The sequence below is a fragment of the Giraffa tippelskirchi genome, chromosome 10 (genome assembly GCF_054371585.1).
Source record: "Giraffa tippelskirchi isolate mGirTip1 chromosome 10, T2T-mGirTip1v1.2.pri, whole genome shotgun sequence".
In the NCBI taxonomy this organism is placed as follows: Eukaryota; Metazoa; Chordata; class Mammalia; order Artiodactyla; family Giraffidae; genus Giraffa; species Giraffa tippelskirchi.
The window spans coordinates 41,800,528-41,820,379 of record NC_137284.1 but is presented as its reverse complement, the minus strand read 5'-3'; the positions used below and the strand labels follow the sequence as shown (position 1 = coordinate 41,820,379).

Sequence of the window (19,852 nt, the reverse complement as noted above, 5' to 3'; positions counted from 1 at the left end):
AATAACTGGCATCACTAATTTGTGTCTGAATGATTTTCTGTAATTTCACCTTCCTTTATGAAATGTACTGATTTATTTTTAAAGGGTTGATATGTTAACTGTTTAAATTTGTATAAAATTTTAAATAAAAATGATATATCTTGGAATACTGTATGTTCGTTATTCTACATCTTGTCTGCCCCTTTGATTTCTAAGGTAACTGGATGTCAAAGAATACCTTGCTCTGTTTACCCAGCTTAGTGGGATAAGGCAGAATTGGAGTTCTCTTTTCCCTGATGTACATATTACTTCATCAAGTCTCAGTTTTAAAATCTCTTTTTCATGATGTTATTTGTAAAGATTCTGAACTAGATGACACCATCTTGTTGGGCTTACTCAGAGCATCTTACATGTTTCTTTGTAAAATTCACAACCTAATATTGGTCATCCCATCTAGTTTCCCCTCTATTAGAAGGGTTGTGTCTATAACATGTACAGATAAATCCCAAATAAGTAACAGAAACCTACCTGCTTGAAATAAATCTACTTTAATAAGTTAATAGGTGTACCAACTCATAACAAAAAGATGTTTCGCCAATGTTAAAATGCTTATTATATGTTCTGTTCAGTCTCTCAGTTGTGTCTGACTCTTTGTGACTCCATGAACTGCAGCATGCCAGCCCTCCCTATCCATCACCAACTGCCACAGTCTACCCAAACCCATGTCCATTGATTCAGTGATGCCATCCAACCGTCTCATCCTATGTCATCCCCTTCTCCTCTTGCCCTCAATCTTTCCCAGCATCAGGGGCTTTTCAAATGAGTCAGCTCTTCGCATCAGGTGGCAAAAGTATTGGAGTTTCAGCTTCAACATCAGTCCTTCCAATGAACACCCAGGACTGATCTCCTTTAGGATGGACTGGTTGGATCCCCTTGCAGTCCAAGAGACACTCAAGAATCTTCTCCAACACTACTGTTCAAAAGCATCAATTCTTTGGCACTCAGCTTTCTTTATAGTCCAACTCACATCCATACATGACTACTGGAAAAACCATAGCCTTGACTAGATGGACCTTTGTTGACAAAGTAATGTCTCTGCTTTTTAATATGCTGTCTGGGTTGGTCATAACTTTCCTTCCAAGGAGTAAGCGTCTTTTAATTTCATGGCTGCAATCACCATCAGCAGTGATTTTGGAGCCCAAAAAAATAAAGTCAGACACTGTTTCCATTGTTTCTCCATCTATTTGCCATGAAGTGATGGGACCGGATGCCATGATCTTAGTTTTCTGAATCTTGAGTTTTAAGCCAACTTTTTCACTCTCTTCTTTCACTTTCATCAAGAGGCTCTTCAGTTCTTCTTCTCTTTCTGCCATAAGGGTGGTGTCATCTGCATATTTGAGGTTATTGATATTTCTCCCAGTAATCTTGATTCCAGTTTGTGCTTCCTCCAGTCCAACATTTTTCATGATGTACTCTGCATAGAAGTTAAATAATCAGGGTGACAATATACAGCTTTGATGTACTCCTTTTTCTATTTGGAACCAGTCTGTTATTCCATGTCCAGTTCTAACTGTTGCTTCCTGACCTGCATATAGGTTTCTCAAGAGGCAGATCAGGTGGTCTGGTATTCCAATTTCTTTCAAAATTTTCCACAGTTTATTGTGATCCACACAGTCAAAGGCTTTGGCATAGTTAATAAAGCAGAAATAGATGTTTTTCTGGAACTCTCTTGCTTTTTCGATGACCCAGCAGATGTAGGCAGTTTGATCTCTGGTTCCTCTGCTTTTTCTGAAACCAGCTTAAATATTCAGAAGTTCATGGTTCACGTATTGCTGAAGCCTGTCTTGGAGAATTTTAAGCATTACTTTGCTAGCGTGTGAGATGAGTGTAATTGTGCGGTAGTTTGAGCATTCTTTGGCATTGCCTTTCTTTGGGATTGGAATGAAAACTGACGTTTTCCAGTCCCGAGGTGACTGCTGAATTTTCCAAATTTGCTGACATAATGAGTGCAACACTTTCTCAGCATCTTCTTTTAGGATTTGAAATAGCTCAACTGGAATTCCATCACCTCCACTAGCTTTGTTCATAGTAATGCTTCCTAAGGCCCACTTGACTTCACATTCCAGGATGTCTGGCTCTAGGTGAGTGATCACACCATCATGATTATCTGGGGCTTTTGTCTATATGAATTATTTAATTCATGTGTTTCTTCACTGATTCACCTAACAATTCTATGTGTTCTGTTCTGAGTACTGCACGGAGAGTGGGAATGTAACAATAATATGAAATAAGATAAGAACTGTCTGAACTCTATTTCCCTCAAATAGTAAAAATATCTACTAACTTGAGAAAACTTTGCTGAAGAGTGTGATGAGATGGCATATGCTGAGAGTGTGTAAATTTTAATGGACATTGGTTCCTTTTGGAGGTTCCTTTTTCTGATATGTTCTGCAATGAGATAGTCCTGGCTTCACAATTTTGTATATTTCTAAAAACCATTGATTTTGTAGTTTAAAGGCAGTGACCTTTATGGTACATAAACTTTAGTTTAATATAATTTTATTTTAAAAAGAAAAGCAATTGACTATATTCTATGAAATACTCCATAATAAATGTTTATTAAAAATTTAATAAACAGATTTATACATACAACACTTTTATGCCATTTTGTAAACATACAGTCACTATGTTACATTGAATAAGAATGCGCTGCTGGACACCGTCAGGTATCCTGTGCCTTCATATGAAGTGAAGGGCAGCAATATCCTCAGAGAAGAAGCTCCAAAAAATGGTCTGAGAAATGGACAATTCATGGAGATTTAAGGCACAGGAAAGGTATCAGAGGGGAGGAGAAGGTGGAAGGAAGGGAACTATATATGAGGAAGCTTCTGAAAACATCATAGAAGCTCACAGTTCCATTGTCATAATCCAAAAATACTCCAATCCTACCCGGAGGCCTTTTCACAAACTGAACTAAAGGTGGGGAGGTGGTGGACAGAATATACTGACTGTTCACCTTTGTAGAACACAGAAAAAATGCTTCTTCAGCACCAATACTGATACTGGTATCACTTGTGAAGATGCTTTTACAGACCCCCAGAACCCAGCTGGAGGACTGTGCCATGTCCAGCTTCCAGTAATGCCTCCCAGAGGTGAAGGCCCGAGCTCCCCAGGACACAACACATGGCCCACACCGGGGCTGTCTGGACGCGCCAGGGTGGTCATCCTCAAACAGCACACTTGCATCATCGAGGATCGCATGGTGAACGGTCGTTATATGAGTCAGAATATTATTCACTGCAGAAAGAGTAAAAATTGTGTTAGCCAGTTGAATTTCCATGTCTCTGAGAGGCAGAGGCTCTCTACACAATAAGCTTTTAAATTTTCCTCCTCCAAGGAAATCAAAACAAAGACAGCAAAAGGAGTTAGAGTGACTCTTCTCTGAAGAATAAAAGTTATTACTATCTCTGTGGCATACAGAAGTTCATCAAATCAAAGAGAAAATTTTAAAAAGACATATATCATGAACTGGGTGAAGTCTGACTTATGTCAATCTCTTCATAGTTTATTTTAGGACTCACATAAAAACATTTATTCTTATAGTAGAAAACTTTTCTTGTGTCCTTTTTATTTAATATAATGGAAACTGCAGATGGCATTTTGTTATCACGTTGATACTTATGGGGGTATAATCTCTACCTATTACATTTTCAAAGGTCAAAAGAATTGATAGAAATCCATCTATGAATAATTTGGAAGTTTCAAACAAGATGTTCTGACTAACAGTGTTCATGCATCCCTTGCCTTACAGTCGTTGTGAGATTGGGAGCATTACAATCCTTCTGCCAAAGCCCATTTCAGTTTTTCTGTCATTTATTCCTAATTTTACAAATAATAAATATTCTTTGTACAATGTGAAATAAATGTAGCTATAATGAAGTGAAAGTGAATCTCTCAGTCCTGTTTGGCTCTTTGCAACCCAGTGGACTGTATGTAGCCCACCAGGCTCCTCTGCGCATGGAATTCTCCAGGCAAGAATACTGGGGTGGATTTCCATTCCCTTTTCCAGGGATTTTCCCTACCCAGGGCTAGAACCTGGGTCTCCTGCATTGCAGGCAGACTATCATCTGAGCCACCAGGGAAGCCCATACAGTAAATTAAAAGCAGCGTTGACAGATTTAAGCTCAAGAGTGAAATAAACTGAGTAAACAACATATTGATGGTCACTCACAGAACTAAATATTCTGTCTCTTTATGATCACAGTAGCAACCTGATTGCTCTCCTTTTCTCATCCTGTGTCAGATATATTTAAATATATGTCTGTGTGTGTGTGTATATATATATATCTGGTCTTGCATTTTCAGGAAATTACAGGTGGCAAACATCAGACTTGGTGTATATAATCTGACTATAGAGGCAACAAAAGATTCCAAAATGCAGTACTTGGATGCAGTCTCAGAAATGAGAAGATGATCTGTTCATTTCCAAGACAAACTATTCAACATCACAGTAATCCAAGTCTATGCCTCAACCAGTAATGCTGAAGAAGCTGAAGTTAAATGGTTCTATGAAGACCTACAAGGTCTTCTTGAACTAACATCCAAAAAAGATGTCCTTTTCTTTATAGGGGACTGGAATGCAAAACTAGGAAGTCAAGGCATACCTGAAGTAACAGGCAAACTTGCCCTTGGAGTACAGAATGAATCAGGGCAAAGGCTAATAGAGTTTTGCCAAGAGAACACACTGGTCATAGCAAACACCCTGCTCCAACAACACGTGAGAAGATTCTATACGTGGATCACCAGATGGTCAATACCGAAATCAGATTTATTATATTGTTTGCAGCCAATGATGGACAAGCTTTATACAGTCAGCAGAAACAAGACCAGGAGCTGACTGTGCCTCAGACCATGAACTCCTAATTGCCAAAATCAGACTTAAATTGAAGAAAGTAGGGAAAACCACTAGACCATTCATGTATGACCTAAATCAAATACCTAATGATTATACAGTGGAAGTGACAAATAGATTCAGGGGATTAGATCTGATAGAGAGAATGCCTGAAGAACTATGGATAGAGGTTCATGACATTGTAGAGGAGGCAAGTGATCAAGCCCATCCCCAAGAAAAAGAAACCCAAAAAGGTATATGGTTGTCTGAGGAGGCTTTATAATTAATGGTGAAAAGAAGAGTACCTAAAGGCAAAGGAGAAAAAGAAAGATACACCCATTTGAATGTAGAGTTCCAAAGAATAGCAAGGAGAGAAAAGAAAGCCTTCCTCGGTGATCAACACAAAGAAACAGAGGAAAACAATATAATGGGAAAGACTAGAGATCTCTTCAAGAAAATTAGAGATATCAAGGAAGCATTGCATGCAAAGGTGGGCTCAATAAAGGACAGAAATGGTATGGACTGAACAGAAGGAGAAGATATTAAGAAGAGGTGGCAAGAATACACAGAAGAACTATACAAAAAAGATCTTCATGACCCGGATAACCACGATGGTGTGATCACTCACCTAGAGCCAAACATCGTGGAATGCAAAGTCAAGTGGGCCTTAGAAAGCATCACTACGAACAAACAAAGTTAGTGGAGGTGATGGACTTCCAGTTGAACTATTTAAATCCTAAAAAATGATGCTGTGAAAGTGCTGCACTCAATATGCCAGCAAATTTGGAAAATTCATCAGTGGCCACATGACTGGAAAATGTCAGTTTTCATTCCAATCCCTAAGGAAGGTAATGCCAAAGAATGCTCAAACTACTGCACAACTTCACTCATCTTACATGCTAATAAAGTAATGCTCAAAATTCTCCAAGCCAGGCTTCAACAGTACGTGAACCCGGAACTTCCAGATGTTCAAGCTGCATCTAGAAAAGCCAGAGAAACCAGAGATCAAATTATCAACATCTGCTGGATCATTGAAAAAACAAGAGACTTCCAGAAAAACATCTATTTCTACTTCGTTGACTACATCAAAGCCTTTGACTGTGTGGATCACAACAAACTGTGGGAAATTCTTCAAGATATGGGAATCCCAGACCACTTGACCTGTCTCCTGAGAAATCTGCATGCAGGTCAGGAAGCAACAGTTAGAACTGGACATGGAACAACAGACTGTTTCCAATTCCGGAAAGGCATAAGTCAAGGCTGTATATTATCACCCTGCTTATCTAACTTAAATTCAGAGTGCATCATGAGAAATGCTGGACTGGATGAAGCACAAGCTGGAATTCAGACTGTTGGGAGAAATAGAAATAACCTCAGATATGCAGATGACACCACACTTATGGCACAAAGCGAAGAAGAACTAAAGAGCCTCTTGATGAAAGTGAAGGAAGAGAGTAAAAAAGTTGGCTTAAAACTCAACATTCAAAAAACTAAGATCATGGCATCTGGTTCCATCACATCATGGCAAATAGATGGGGAAACAATGAAAAACAGTGAGAGACTATTTGGGGGGAGGGGGTCCCAAATCACTGCAGATGGTGACTGCAACCATGGAATTAAAAGATGCTTGCTCCTTGAAAGTAAAGCTATGACCAACATAGACAGCATTTTTAAAAGCAGAGACATTACTTTGCTAAGAAAGATGCATCTAGTCAAAGCTATGGTTTCTCCAGTAGTCATGTATGGATGTGAGAGTTGGACTAGAAAGACAGCTGAGTGTCAAGGAACTGATGCTTTTGAACTGTGGTGTTGGAGAAGACTCTTGAGAGTCCCTTGAACAGCAAGGAGATCCAACCAGTCCATCCTAGAGGAAATCAGTCCTGAATATTCATTGGAAGGACTGATGCTAAGGTCTGAAACTCCAGTACTTTGGCACCTGATGCAATGAACTCACTCATTTGAAGACTCTGATGCTGGGAAAAACTGAAGGTGGGAGGAGAAGGGAATGACAGAGGATGAGATGGTTGTGTGGCTCACTGGCTCAGTGGACATGAGTTTGAGTAAACTCCTGGAGTTGGTGATGGACAGGGGAGCCTGGAGTGCTGCAGTCCATGGGATGGCAAAGAGTCAGATAAGACTGAGCGACTCAACTGAAATGATAGAGGTAGAAACTGGTAGAGGTAGAAAACAACTTCAGGAATTTATGCACCATCTTCATATCTAAAAATGAGAAAAGAAATGAAAAAAAAAAAATGAAAGAAGAGTTGTTCCCAAGAAGCTCTAAAGAAATGTAGTCCTGATCACCAAAAGGCTGACTCTTACCTCTGAAGTTGTTCAGCATGTGTAGGAATCCAGAGACAGGCCAGGAAGGGAGCTCTGGGTTCATGGGCTGAGGCTTCTGCATCTGTGTCAAGTCAGCCCTGTAACAAAGGACATTGGTTCCATGTGAAGACCAATGGCTAATCATGTGAGCATTGCAAAACAGCAGACTTCACTAGAGGATCCAATATGTTTTCAGGATTCTCCAACTTTTGGTGATTTGCATACACACTATATTCTATTCATTTGAGAATATAAAAATGTTGCCATATATTTTACTAAATAGAAATACATCAAATTTCATTTTCCGCATTTTTCTCAGACAATATTCCAAATTATCACTCACTAAACTTCATTCCCTTCCTCAATTCCATCAATTCAAAGATCCTGGGCATTTTACAGAGAGCAAGAAATTCAGGCTAGGCCTTTGAGACTTCATTCACAAAGTAGTCATCAAGGATGCATTCCGTGTCTAAACGGAAGTGCTCACTGACCAGACACGTTTATTCTTGTCAGTCCAGCAAAGTGACCCAGGCCCAGCCTGGCTGCCCTGGTCCTGAACGTCTCACTTCCCAGGGGGCAGCAGAAAGCTACTCCCTGTGAGGTCCTGCCTGCAGGGGGCTTGCTGTGATGGAACAGGCTGAGTCACTGCTACTCAATATTAACAAAATCACAGTCTCTCTTTTCATAGTAGGGAGTATGCCTCTTTCATGCCTTTTTCACCTTCCAATTGACTAGGGTAGGTGCTTCCTCTGTGATGTCTTAGAAAAATCCCTTCACTAATTTTCACGGAGGTGAGGCTGGAAAAATGGGTCGAGTGGGTGGAACAAAGCCCAGAATGTCAGCAGCTTTTCAGATATATTTGATTTCAGTCAAATGAAAAGGAAACTACTGAGACTAAGGGTCAGAAGCCCTTGAAATTCTTTTGAAATAAAATAGAAAATACCCATAGAGACAGTGTTGGTAATCCACATGCCAGGGTTCTGTACCTGTGGATTCACACATGGATTCAATCTGTACATTCTGGGCTATTTATTTGCTTATTTATTCCTTCATTTTATAATAGGATCAGAGCTACTATTCTAACTATATTTCATATACAGTGTGTACCAGTCAATCCCAAATTCCCAGTGTAAACTTCCTTCCCCTTTGCCTTTGTTCTGAGTGGAAAAAATTCACAAAAAATTCCAGAAACTTTCAAAAATATAAAAATTGAAAATGCCACATTCCAGGGAATGACTTATGTAGCATTTACTTTACACTGTATATGTTAGTGGTAAAGTTGTCTGGAGATGACAAAGTGTACAGGAGCATGCATATTCGTTATCTACAAACACTATGGCATTATGCGTATTAGATCCTGTATCCTGGGATTTAAATATGAGGGAGGACCTGAAATCAATTCCCAGGTCCCAAGGAAGAACTGTGGGTCCACTTCATCAAAAAGACAAAAAAGTTTCAGAAATCAAAAATCATTAGTGTATACTCACGTTTCCAGCACATTTGCCAAGCCCTGAAAAGGAAAAAAAACAAAAAAAAAGATCATGTTAATCATTAGAGTTCTGTCTTTTTCCATCTCCTTTCCTATTCTTGTTTCTAAATCTCTTCTAAGTAACACTCAGAAGCAATCTTCATGACAGATCATAACCTAAAACATGATGGGATTCCTCAGGTCTCATTAAAGAGGGAAAGGGGCAGGAAGGGTCTGTGTCATGATGCAGCAACATCTAGGTTTCCAGTGTCACTCACTGCCCACCTCTGTCTTCAGGAAGTGATCTCACCATTTATGGTAATGATTAAAGTAAACCAGACAATTGCATAAAAAGAATTACAGATTGCATTAAAAGTGATACCAGTTCTAAATATATTGCCTGTATGATAGGAAGAATTTCAGTGTCTTCAGGAAGTGTGGATAACAGAGAGTGGCAAGGGTTTAGGGGGATGTATACTGAGATTTACTCCAAGAAAATTAACTTTCCCCTGGTCACAGCATCTTGCTGACTGTGTTGTCATTGGTCTGGATAGGTAATATCTCAGTGTCACAGCAGCTCGTCTAGAAGAGTGTTTCTCTCTCTGAAGAGGGACCCTCCTTTCTCACCTGGAGCAGCTCCGTGTCCGGCTTGTGGCACATCTTGGTCAGTTCTCTGTACATTTCTTTCAGACTTTCTCCCTGTTGAGTCATTCTGAACACACTCTCCTTGAGTTGTTCACAAATCTCTTTGGCTTCTTTCTCCAGGGCCTCCAGATGCAGTTGCTCCTCCTCCCGGAGCAACAGAAGCATCCTCTGATATTCAAGCTTGATCATCACCTTCCTTAAGGCCACATAGTCCTGCAGAGATAGGGGATCCAAAGCATTACTTATGTTCACATTCAAAAGAAAACTTCAAATATTATTTCCTTTGTGTCATCAAGGAAGTTCCTGAAAAACTACCACATGCATCAAAGAGTCTTGAATATTTTCTGATCCTTATTGCCCATGCTTTCTCTGAATTCCTAATCTCTTTCCCTGTTTAAATCAAGTCATCTGAGGGATCCCAGGCTGTCTCCCAAGGAGGATTCTTCAGGGTTCTTATTCCATCAATTATTTCCTCTCCGACCTGAGTCTTGTATTTCTCTTGTTCCTTTCTCTGATTTTTCTAAATATTCTTTCATGAAGTAAACCCTACTTTGTATATATGTATTTTTTTTTCCTGCATGCTGACTCTCTTCAGTTCAGTTCAGTTCAGTTCAGTTGCTCAGTCATCTCTGACTCTGCGACCCCATGAATTACAGCATACAAGGCCTCCCTATCCATCACCAACTGCCACAGACTACCCAAACACATGTCTATTGAGTCAGTGATGCCATCCAACCATCTCATCCTCTGTCGTCCCCTTCTCCTCCTGCCCCCAATCCTACCAAGCATTAGGGTCTTTTCCAATGAGTCAGGTCTTCGCATGAGGTGGCCAAAGTATTGGAGTTTCAGCTTCAACATCAGTCCTTCCAGTAAACACCCAGGATTGATCTCTCTTCACTCATGCCCAGCTCTTTGTGACCTTGTGGACTGTAGCTCACCAGGCTCCTCTGTCCATGGGATTCTCCAGGCAGGAATACTGGGGTGAGTTGCCATATCCTTCTCCAGGGGATCTTCCCAACCCAAGGATGTAATCCATGTCTGTTGTAGCTCCCGCATTGCAGGCGGATTATTTACCCCTGAGCCATCATTTTCCCTCTAGGTACAACTCTCCTCTCTTCTCCTTCACAGTCACACTTAGTGCAATGTGTCTTATACCCCATGTCTGTAAAGGCTTATTCCAATCTTCAAAATGTGGCCTTGGAATGCATTTCATGGCTTGGTCTTCTAATATACTAGCATTCTTTGAACTAGCATATATTAGCCTGCTTTAATTGCAGTTACTGATCAGTCATTTGAAACCACTCCTCCAGGGAAGAGACCAATAGCCTTTAACAACTTACACTGACCTAAACAATATAAGCTAAAATTATATCAATATTTATACAAATAAATAGGAACATTTTTATTCTTACCTCAGAGGACTGAGTTGTGTTAGCTTCCTGATTCAGACTGATTTGTATTTCTTCTCTCATTTTCCATAAGGAGCTCATTCTCTTCAGGAGTTTCTCCTGCAAAATACCCATGGGATTTAGTATAGAAGAAGACACCATAAATTTAATCCACTTATTCATGAGCAGAGGCATTTATTAGTTACACAGATCTTGCATTAGAATGCTGTGGTCAGATTTTTCCACATTAATTTAATGTGATGCCAATATTTGAATAGCAAAGAATAAAACTGTATACTAGAGAACTGGGGGAACTTTACAGATAATGGAATCCATTTCCCAAGATACTGAGACTCGGACTGCAACAGCCCGAGTAGGAAAGCCTCAAGCTCCCATCAGAAGCCTGTGGTCCTGGTGCCACCCGCCCCGCAATGCTGCATTGCCACACGTGTGGACAATTGGCAACAACACTGAGAGGACACATCATATGTGAGGATCCACATTCAGAAATCCCACCTCCACTATCTCCACCCCATCACCGTCATAGCATCCTCGTCTTCCTCTCTTACTTAGGAGCCTCTAGATCCCAAACTGCTCTAGAAGCATCACCTACCCGGGACTCCTCAGCAGCCCTGTGTATCGGACTTTGGCTGTGAGCTGCATGCTCGGGGCGTTCAGAGCAGGGCCCACACAGCAGGCTCTGCTCAGCCTCACAGAAGAGGCCTTTGGCTTCCTGGTGTGTCACACAGCTCTGCTCCTCAGAGCTGTGGTCGTGATCGGCTCTGGCCTGTCTGGCAAAAGAAGCCAGCCTCTTGAGGACAATATTGGTTTTGAAATTGGGCCTCTCTGCTATTCCCCTGCACTCAGGGCAGCTCCTTGGAGTCTGGCCTTCTTCCCAGAAAAGGCTCAGACAGGGACGGCAGAAGCTGTGCCCACAGTCTATGGTGACGGGGTCCAGGAAATAGTTCATGCAGATGGAGCAGGTGAGTGCCTTCCGGAAGGCTCCCAGTGTGTCTGAATCCATGTTTCTGAAAACTAAGGAAAGAAATAAGAGAGAGTAAGAGAAAAGGTCTTTCTTCTGCCCTCATCAGGAAAAATAACTCCTTTGGACAAAGTCCTGTCTTGAACTCTAATTTCCCTATTTTCTTACCTCCCCAGAACAAACCTAGAAATGACTATATACTCCTTGGATTTTAACTATTATACAAAAGATGAAATACAATAAAAGAGTCTTTAGCAACTTTTCTGTTTAAAATAAACCAGGATTTCAATCATAGTAAAATTATTAATCCATGGAGAAGCTTTAATATTAGTGTGAGTGTGCTCAGTCTTGTCTGACTTGTTGCTATGCCATGGACTGTAGCCCACCGGGCTCGTCTGCCCTTGGGTTTCCCAGGTGAGAACCTTGGAAAAGGTTGCCATTTCCTTCTCCAACGATCTTCCCAACTCAGCAGCTGAACCCGTGTTTCCTGCATCTTCCACATTGGCGGGTGGATTCTTTACCAAGGAACCACATGGGAAGCACCTTAAAGATTATAAAGGAGGGTAAGTGTTGGGATGACTTCAGAGTTACTTTATTAGCTGATTCTGACAGAAGCACACACAGAAACTCAGTCTGTCTCTCTCTCGATCTCCATGACTCCCTGACTGGAACCCACACAAGCACACCCTTCATTTCTCTCCTCATGGCCTCAGTTCCTTCTGTGATCAAGGTGACTGAAGTACTTTTCTAAACACAAAGAAATTTGTTTACAAAGAATTTAAACTTCATACAATCAATGTTGGCTTTAATCTGATGTCTTAACCCTAAAGAGTTCAGAGCTTGCTTCCAACTTAAATAAGAAAACTGCTCCTTTCAAGACAAAAATAAGGGGAAAAAAAATGTCACTTCTAGTTCAGGAAGCAAGTTTTCCTGGAGTTGGTTCATATCATCAGAGCATGTCATATTTTGAACTGGTGAATGTTCAAGTATCCCAATAGCCAGGAAACAATAGTCAGCATGAATATAATCATTTGTAGACTGATGACATCAATGACCATGATAATATTAAAACAATAATGCTGCTGCTGCTGCTAAGTCACTTCAGTCGTGTGCAACTCTGTGCAACCCCATAGATGGCAGCCTACCAGGCTCCTCCATCACTGGGATTCTCCAGGCAAGAACACTGGAGTGGGTTGCCATTTCCTTCTCCAATGCTTGAAAGTGACAAGTGAAAGTTAAGTCGCTCAGTCGTGTCTGACTCTTCACGACTCCATGGACTGCAGCCCACCAGGTTCCTCCGTTCATGGGATTTTCCAGGCAAGAGTACTGGAGTGAGGTGCCATTTCCATATGTGTTGCCTAGTATTTCTCAGCATTGAATTAAATCATTTTCTATGGATTAACTGCTTTAATCGTCTCAACAATATTTACTAATTTTCTATTTTTACCCACATTCTATAAGGAGGTTACTTGATATAGTATGGGTAAAAATAAGTTACTTGTCTGCAAATCCCACATGGAATCAATGCTTGAGGAAGTGCTCAAACATAGATAGTACTGACGGAATAAATACAACTAGCTTTTGTGTCCAGGACTGCCATTAAAGTTTTATTTTTAACTGAACATATCAGAATTTCATTGTACCTTGATCAGAACTCACCTTTGGTTGTAGTTAATAAAATTTTCCACTCTTTTTCAGTAGGTAACTCTCAAATTCAGTTCAGGATTTAGGTGCTCCACTGCTGATGGCAGAAACTTTCAAAAGTCTTCACAGCTCAGCCAACTCCAAACACCAGAGCTCTGGGCTCCAGAGAAGATTGAGCTTGGTTCTTGCTGGGTGCTTTATATTCTCCAATGATCATGCCCATTTCTTCCAAGTGATAGGGTTATCAACTCCATGAAAAGGTATAGGTGCACATGATTAAATTTTGCAGACTTGGAAATGCATCAGGATGCCAATGATTGAATTCAAATGTTTGAAACCTACTTGATCCAATTGCCACAATCCAACCTCTGACAGAAGTCTCACCATGAATTTACCTTTGTAATTCATGACGTTTTTGTTTTGGAATAAACTATCCAAGTATGAATTTCACATCTCCATTTAATGAACTATATTATAGTTTTAATAGCATCTACTCATCTAGACCTATCACCCACTAGATTCTCTTGCCTTTCTGAATTTGCCTGCATTCATTCAGTGATATTTCTTCAGAATGAGGAGTCCCTCACATTCTATTTTTCAACCAGGATACTCAAGCTCCCCTAAAATACCACATACTGCTCTGGCCAAGATAGCCAGAAGTTGTTGTTTGGAAATAACTGAACTCCCCAGGATTGAATTTCATATGTTCATTTCAAGAACTATACCATAGCCCTAATTGCAGCAACCAGTAATCTCACCAGTAGCAAGTGAGAATGCGTGCACGCTAAGTCTCTTCAGTTGTGTCAGACTCTTTGCGACCCCACAGACCATTGCCCACCAGACTCTTCTGTCTGTGGGATTCTGTTGGCAAGAATAATGGAGCGGATTGCCATGCGCTCCTCCAGGGGATCTTCCCAACCAAGGGATCGAACCCTTATCTCTCTTTTTTTTTAATAAATTTATTTATTTTAGTTGGGGGCTAATTACTTTACAATATTGTAGTGGTTTTTGCCATACACTGACTTGAATCAGCCATGGGTTTACATGTGTTCCCCATCCTGAACCCCTCTCCCACCTCCCTCCCCATCCCATCCCTCTGGGTCATCCTATTGCCCCAGCTCTGAGCGTTTGTCTCATGCATCGAACCTGGAATGGTGTTCTGTTTCACATATGATAATATACATGTTTCAATGCTATTCTCCCAGAACGTCCCACCCTCACCTTCTCCCTCAGAGTCCATAAGACTGTTCTATGCATCTGTGTCTCTTATTCTGTCTCGCATATAGGGTTATCATTACCATCTTTCAAATTCCATATATATGCATTAGTGTACTGTATTGGTGTTTTTCTTTGTGGCTTACTTCACTCTGTATAATGGGCTCCAGTTTCATCCATCCCAATAGAACTGATTCAAATGTATTCTTTTTAATGGCTGAGTAATATTCCGTTGTGTATATGTACCACAGCTTCCTTATCCATTCGTCTGCTGACGGACATCTAGGTTGCTTCCATGTCCTGGCTATTGTAAACAGTGCTGCGATGAACATTGGGGTACACGTGTCTCTTTCAATTCTGGTTTCCTCGGTGTGTATGCCCAGCAGTGGGATTGCTGGGTCATATGGCAGTTCTATTCCCAGTTTTTTAAGGAATCTCCACACTGTTCTCCATAGTGGCTGTACTAGTTTGCATTCCCACCAACAGTGTAAGAGGGTTCCCTTTTCTCCACACCCTCTCCAGCATTTATTGTTTGTAAACTTTTGGATAGCAGCCATTCTGACTGGTGTGAAATGATACCTCATTGTGGTTTTGATTTGCATTTCTCTAATAATGAGTGATGTTGAGCATCTTTTCATGTGTTTGTTAGCCATCTGTATGTCTTCTTTGGAGAAATGTCTCTTATCTCTCCTGCATGGGCAGGTTCTTTACCACTATCGCCACCCAGAAGCCCACAAGTGAGAAAAAGACCTGTGATTTTCCTTTGAGGAGTAGCAGTGACTCAGCTTGTTCCATCACAGCAAGCCCACTTGTTCTCTAAAACACAGCGATCTTTGCCTTACCTGACATGGAATAGGGGAAGGGAATGAAGTTCAATGAGTAAAAAATTGAAATAATGTCTGAGAAAAATGGGAAAGTTAAATTGCATATAATTTATATTTTGAAGACATAATATGGTAGTATTTTATATTCCCAAAGGTGTCATTGCTGGTTTTTAATTTTCTCTGTATAACTGAATCTATTATTCATGGCAGAAAGAATATTTATTATTTGTAATATCAGGAAGAATTGACAAAAAAGATTGAAATTGTCTTAGGCCAAATAATTGTAAGGATCATATGTGGAATCTAAGTATTAGATCAATATCAAGTAACTGAAAACAAGAGATATGTGAACACGGTTATCCAGAACATCCTTTGTGAAGTTTCCTGTATTCATTGATGAATTCCTATCAAAGTTTTGGACCTTTGAAAATGTAATAGGTAGAGAACCCCCTACCCCCAATAAATATCCACATGGTAGCAAAGTGCCATCTACATGCTCCATGCGTTTAACAAAAGGGACATAAAAAAACCTTTCTACTGAAAGATAAAATAATGTTTTGGGTGAGTCCTGAAATAAAGCATCAAGATTACAGAGCACGTGCATGCTCAGTCGTGTCTGACCCTGTGACTCCATGGACTGTAGCCCGCCAGGCTCCTCTGGCAGATGGGGATTTCTGTCCATGGGATTTCCCAGGTAAGAATACTGGAGGAGGTTGCCATTTCCTTCTCCAGGGGATCTTCCTGACCCAGAGATGGAACCCAAATCTCCTGCATCAGCAGCATGGGCAGGCAGATTTTTTTTTACTACTGCGCTTCCTGGGAAGCCCAAAAGTATCAAGAGGCTGACATTAAAGCAGTCTTCACAGTTTATAATATACCTCTCTTGCTTTTGTTTTACTTTCTGTATGTGATTGGAGGTGTTTCTATATGCTGTAGAGATAACTTCTGTTCTTCCTAGAAAAGTCAGTCTGAACTCTCTGCGGTTTGTGCTCTGTCTTTCCTAGGAGAGGGAAACTGAAATAACTCATTGAATAGAGAGACTTTCTCTCTGAGGATATGAAAATGTCATTAACTGACCTGACTTTTCTCTTTCTCCCTTGGATAACATTCTCAGTCAGAAAATTACCATTCACAATGTGAGCCTTTCAGAGGATGATACAAGTGTGATATTTCAAAATGACCAATACTTCATTTTTCCTTTAAAAAATAAACATCTAGCAAAAATGTAAGTGTTGCTACAGAAAAATATTGATGCAAAAATAGTATATAAAGGCTTTAGCTCCATAGTTTGAACTCCTACAGCCCAGAATTCCGTGGCCTCCACAGTGGGAGGGAGAGCAGCAAGCAGTCCTCAGGCCTCTCTGACCTGCAGGGCTGGAGACAACCAGCTCCAACTCCGACTCAGGGCCAAGGTTTCCACCTGGAGATGGGCATTTGGAGTCCTAGGGAGACCTTAGACTCTGTCATTTTTCTGGCATCACCACTGATGGAGCCACCTTCTTCCACAGAGACCTGCCTTCCCCGAGAGCAGCGTGTCTTTCAGGAGAACCTGGTCTGCCGGGATCTGAGCCCGGGCCGTCCTGGTGGTCAGTGCGCTCCGGCCCTGCCACTGAGGGACCCGCCCGAGGGGGGCGCGCGAGGCTGGAGGCGCTCGGACACCCGCTCTGGGGGCTCCGGGAGGGACGCCAAGTCCTTAGGGCCGCAGGGCTCAGAGCCCGCATTTCTGGGAAGGACCTTGGCTTCTGTCCGCCCAGGAGTCCGCAGGCCCAGTAGGGAGTCAGGAGGACGTGAGTGGCGAAGGGAGAACGGCCGTATCCCGGATCTTAAACGGGCTGCTCCAGGGAACCTCAAGATCCTTTTGTTTGCAAGTGCCTGACGGGGCCCCAGTGTCCGGGCCGTCCTGAGGATACTGTCTCCTGATGGACGTGGCCCGAATGTCAGAAAAGAACTCAGACCCGCAGGCACCAAGTGCGGCTTTTGGCGAGAATCACTGCTGCAAACAGGGGTGCTGGACCATTGAGCCGGAGGGGGTCCGTGGGGATTCCGGGGCTGCGGCCTCATCGAGGCTCTCAGGAGCTCCGCTGCCACCTGAACCTGCAGGTTCCCCGGCATTGCACCTGCCCACCCGCCGCCTCTTCCTGTGCGAGGCCCTGAAGGTGGTTCTCTGTCCAGGGTGAAGTCAGGAGAGAAGCGACAGAGTCAGAAAAAGAAAGATAAATATCATGTGATATTGACCCAATGTGGAATCTAAAATAATGGTACAAATGAGGTTATTTACAAAAGAAAGACATAGATGGAGAAAGCAAGCTTAAGGTATCAGGCGCTAAGAAACAGGGTGGAGGATGGGAGGGATAAAGTGGAGATCTGGATGATCATCCACCCATTCCTATGCATAAAACTGTAATAAATAAGGATCTACTGTGTAGCATCGGAAATTCTATTCTATACTCTGCAATGACCTGTATGGGAAAAAAATCTTTAAAAAAAGAGTGGATGCATGTATTTATATAATTGATTCACCAGGCTGTACAAGAGAAACTAACACAACCTTGAAAATCAAGGATATCCCAATCAAAATTTTAAAATAAATAAATTTTTTCATCTAGTAACCTTCCCTGAGTGAAGTGTCATGGCCCATCATTGAATAAACAGAAAAATGTTTTGAGGAATAGAATGCAAACAGAGTATAATAAAGAAAACCTGAAGAGATAGTTGCCCAAGCTTAACAGACAATATCATATTTCTTTCACAAATTGTCTATTATTTTTTAGTCAATCTTGTATTGTACGAAACAATGACATGATCATTAACTCCACAACTTAGCATCAATATGTCCACTGTGCATACATATTGAATAACAGAATGAGAGGGTATGAGGCCATATGCAAGGACTGAGGAACAGGTATAGAGTCTTAGAGAAAAACCACCAACAGCTACTGTGTCTGGAGTTACAGACATAAAGAGAAAAAACAATAGTGTGTAACCTAAACAGAAGAACAAAACAAAAAATAAGCAAATAAAAATATTCTGAAGGAACAATTTCATGCAGAACTGACTGCAAAGAATAAAACGTGAAAGAATTTTAGTTCAGATGAGGTTGAGAATACCTATCAGAGACTTGGTACCACATACCACAGACAGCACAGTCAGTGGTATATGGGGAAGACTGAGTGTCCTGTGTTGAAAAATGGAATCTGAAGGACTCTGCTTTCTGAAGAAGTGTCACGGAGCGAATGAAGGCAAATTCAGACAGACAACTAAATCTGGTGGGTGATGAGCCTGGATGGGTGGATGAAATTAGCACTATTATATTGTTCATGAAATGAAGGTATGAAATTCATATTTGGGGAGTTCAATTATTTCCAAACAACAACTTCATTGATAACAAGTGCAAACCATGGCGTGATTTCACCAGAATGAAATATGTAAAGACATATATATGAAACACACACACACACATATATATACATATTTTTGTGTGTGTGTATATATATATATATATATATATATACACTTACTTTTGTGTGTATATATATGTGTATATATATATATATAGTGCTTTCCTGGTGGCTCAGATGGTAAAGCATCTGTCTGCAATGCGGGAGACCTGAGTTCAATCCCTGGGTTGGGAAGATCCTCTGGAGAATGAAATGGCAACCCACTCCAGTACTCTTGCCTGGAAAATTCTATGGGCTGAGGAGACTGGGAGGCCACAGTCCATGGGGTCGCAAAGAGTCAGGCACGACTGAGCGACTTCACTTTACTTTTTATATATATATACATATACACATGAGAGGAATTTGTATCAAAGGAGTCTAGTGAGATTTGACACCATGCTGCTCCCTTTCCTTTCTTCCTCCAACAATTCCACTCTCTCATTCAGTTTCCTGTCTGTACCATTCCTACCACCAACCTGAGGAAGTTGTCTAGGACGTTACAGCTCTTTAATGGGAAGATTTAAGAGATTTTTGTCCTAATTTCCAAGTTTTATTTCACTTGATAGCTTCCCATTTTGACCACAGATTCTTTAGAGTGAGAGAAGTTTGAATTAATCAGATATATTGGAGTTAGAAACTTACCGCCGAGGAAGGGTTTAGGAAATTTGAGAAAGTTTCTCAGAAACTTGTTTGGTGTGCACAGTGCACGTGCCCTTAGTCATGTCTGACCCTTTGGGATCCTTTGGACTGTAGCCCAGCAAGGTTCTCTGTCCGTTGAAGTTTTCAGTCAAGAACACTGGAGTAGGTTGTCATTTCCTCCTCCAGGGGATCTTCCCAACCCAGGGATCAAACCCGTGTCTCATGTGTCCCCTGCATTACATTTTATGTGAATTCTTTACCCACTGAGACATCAGGAGAAAAAAATAAACCAAAAACCTAGATGACATAGGGGTTTCCTGATAGCTCAGTTGGTAAAGAATCCGCCTTCAATGCAGGATCCCAGTTCAATTCCTGACTCAGGAAGATCTGGTCAAGAAGGGATAGGCTACCCACTCCA

At 41.2% G+C, this 19,852-nt stretch overlaps 1 protein-coding gene across 1 annotated transcript; it reads right to left on the bottom strand.

Moving 5' to 3' along the window:
* Positions 1 to 2,788: 2,788 nt before the first annotated feature.
* On the bottom strand, positions 2,789 to 11,717 carry LOC145523323 (tripartite motif-containing protein 64-like). The gene is made up of 6 exons (XM_081533371.1): positions 11,307 to 11,717; positions 10,718 to 10,813; positions 9,275 to 9,518; positions 8,614 to 8,623; positions 7,193 to 7,290; positions 2,789 to 3,276 (listed from the first exon to the last, which is right to left on the bottom strand). The coding sequence occupies exons 1-6, from the start codon at positions 11,715 to 11,717 to the stop codon at positions 2,789 to 2,791; spliced, it is 1,347 nt and encodes a 448-aa protein (XP_081389497.1).
* Between the last annotated feature and the right edge of the window lie 8,135 nt (positions 11,718 to 19,852).

Bases quoted from the DNA above. Each gene is read 5' to 3' on its own strand.
- LOC145523323 (XM_081533371.1), bottom strand. From the start codon at position 11,717: ATGGATTCAGACACACTGGGAGCCTTCCGGAAGGCACTCACCTGCTCC. The intron at 9,519-10,717 runs GTAAGAATAAAA...CTATCTCTGCAG, and splicing joins ACACAACTCAGTCCTCTGAG to GACTATGTGGCCTTAAGGAA. The intron at 3,277-7,192 runs GTAAGAGTCAGC...CTCTTTCTGCAG, and splicing joins CATGCTGAACAACTTCAGAG to TGAATAATATTCTGACTCAT.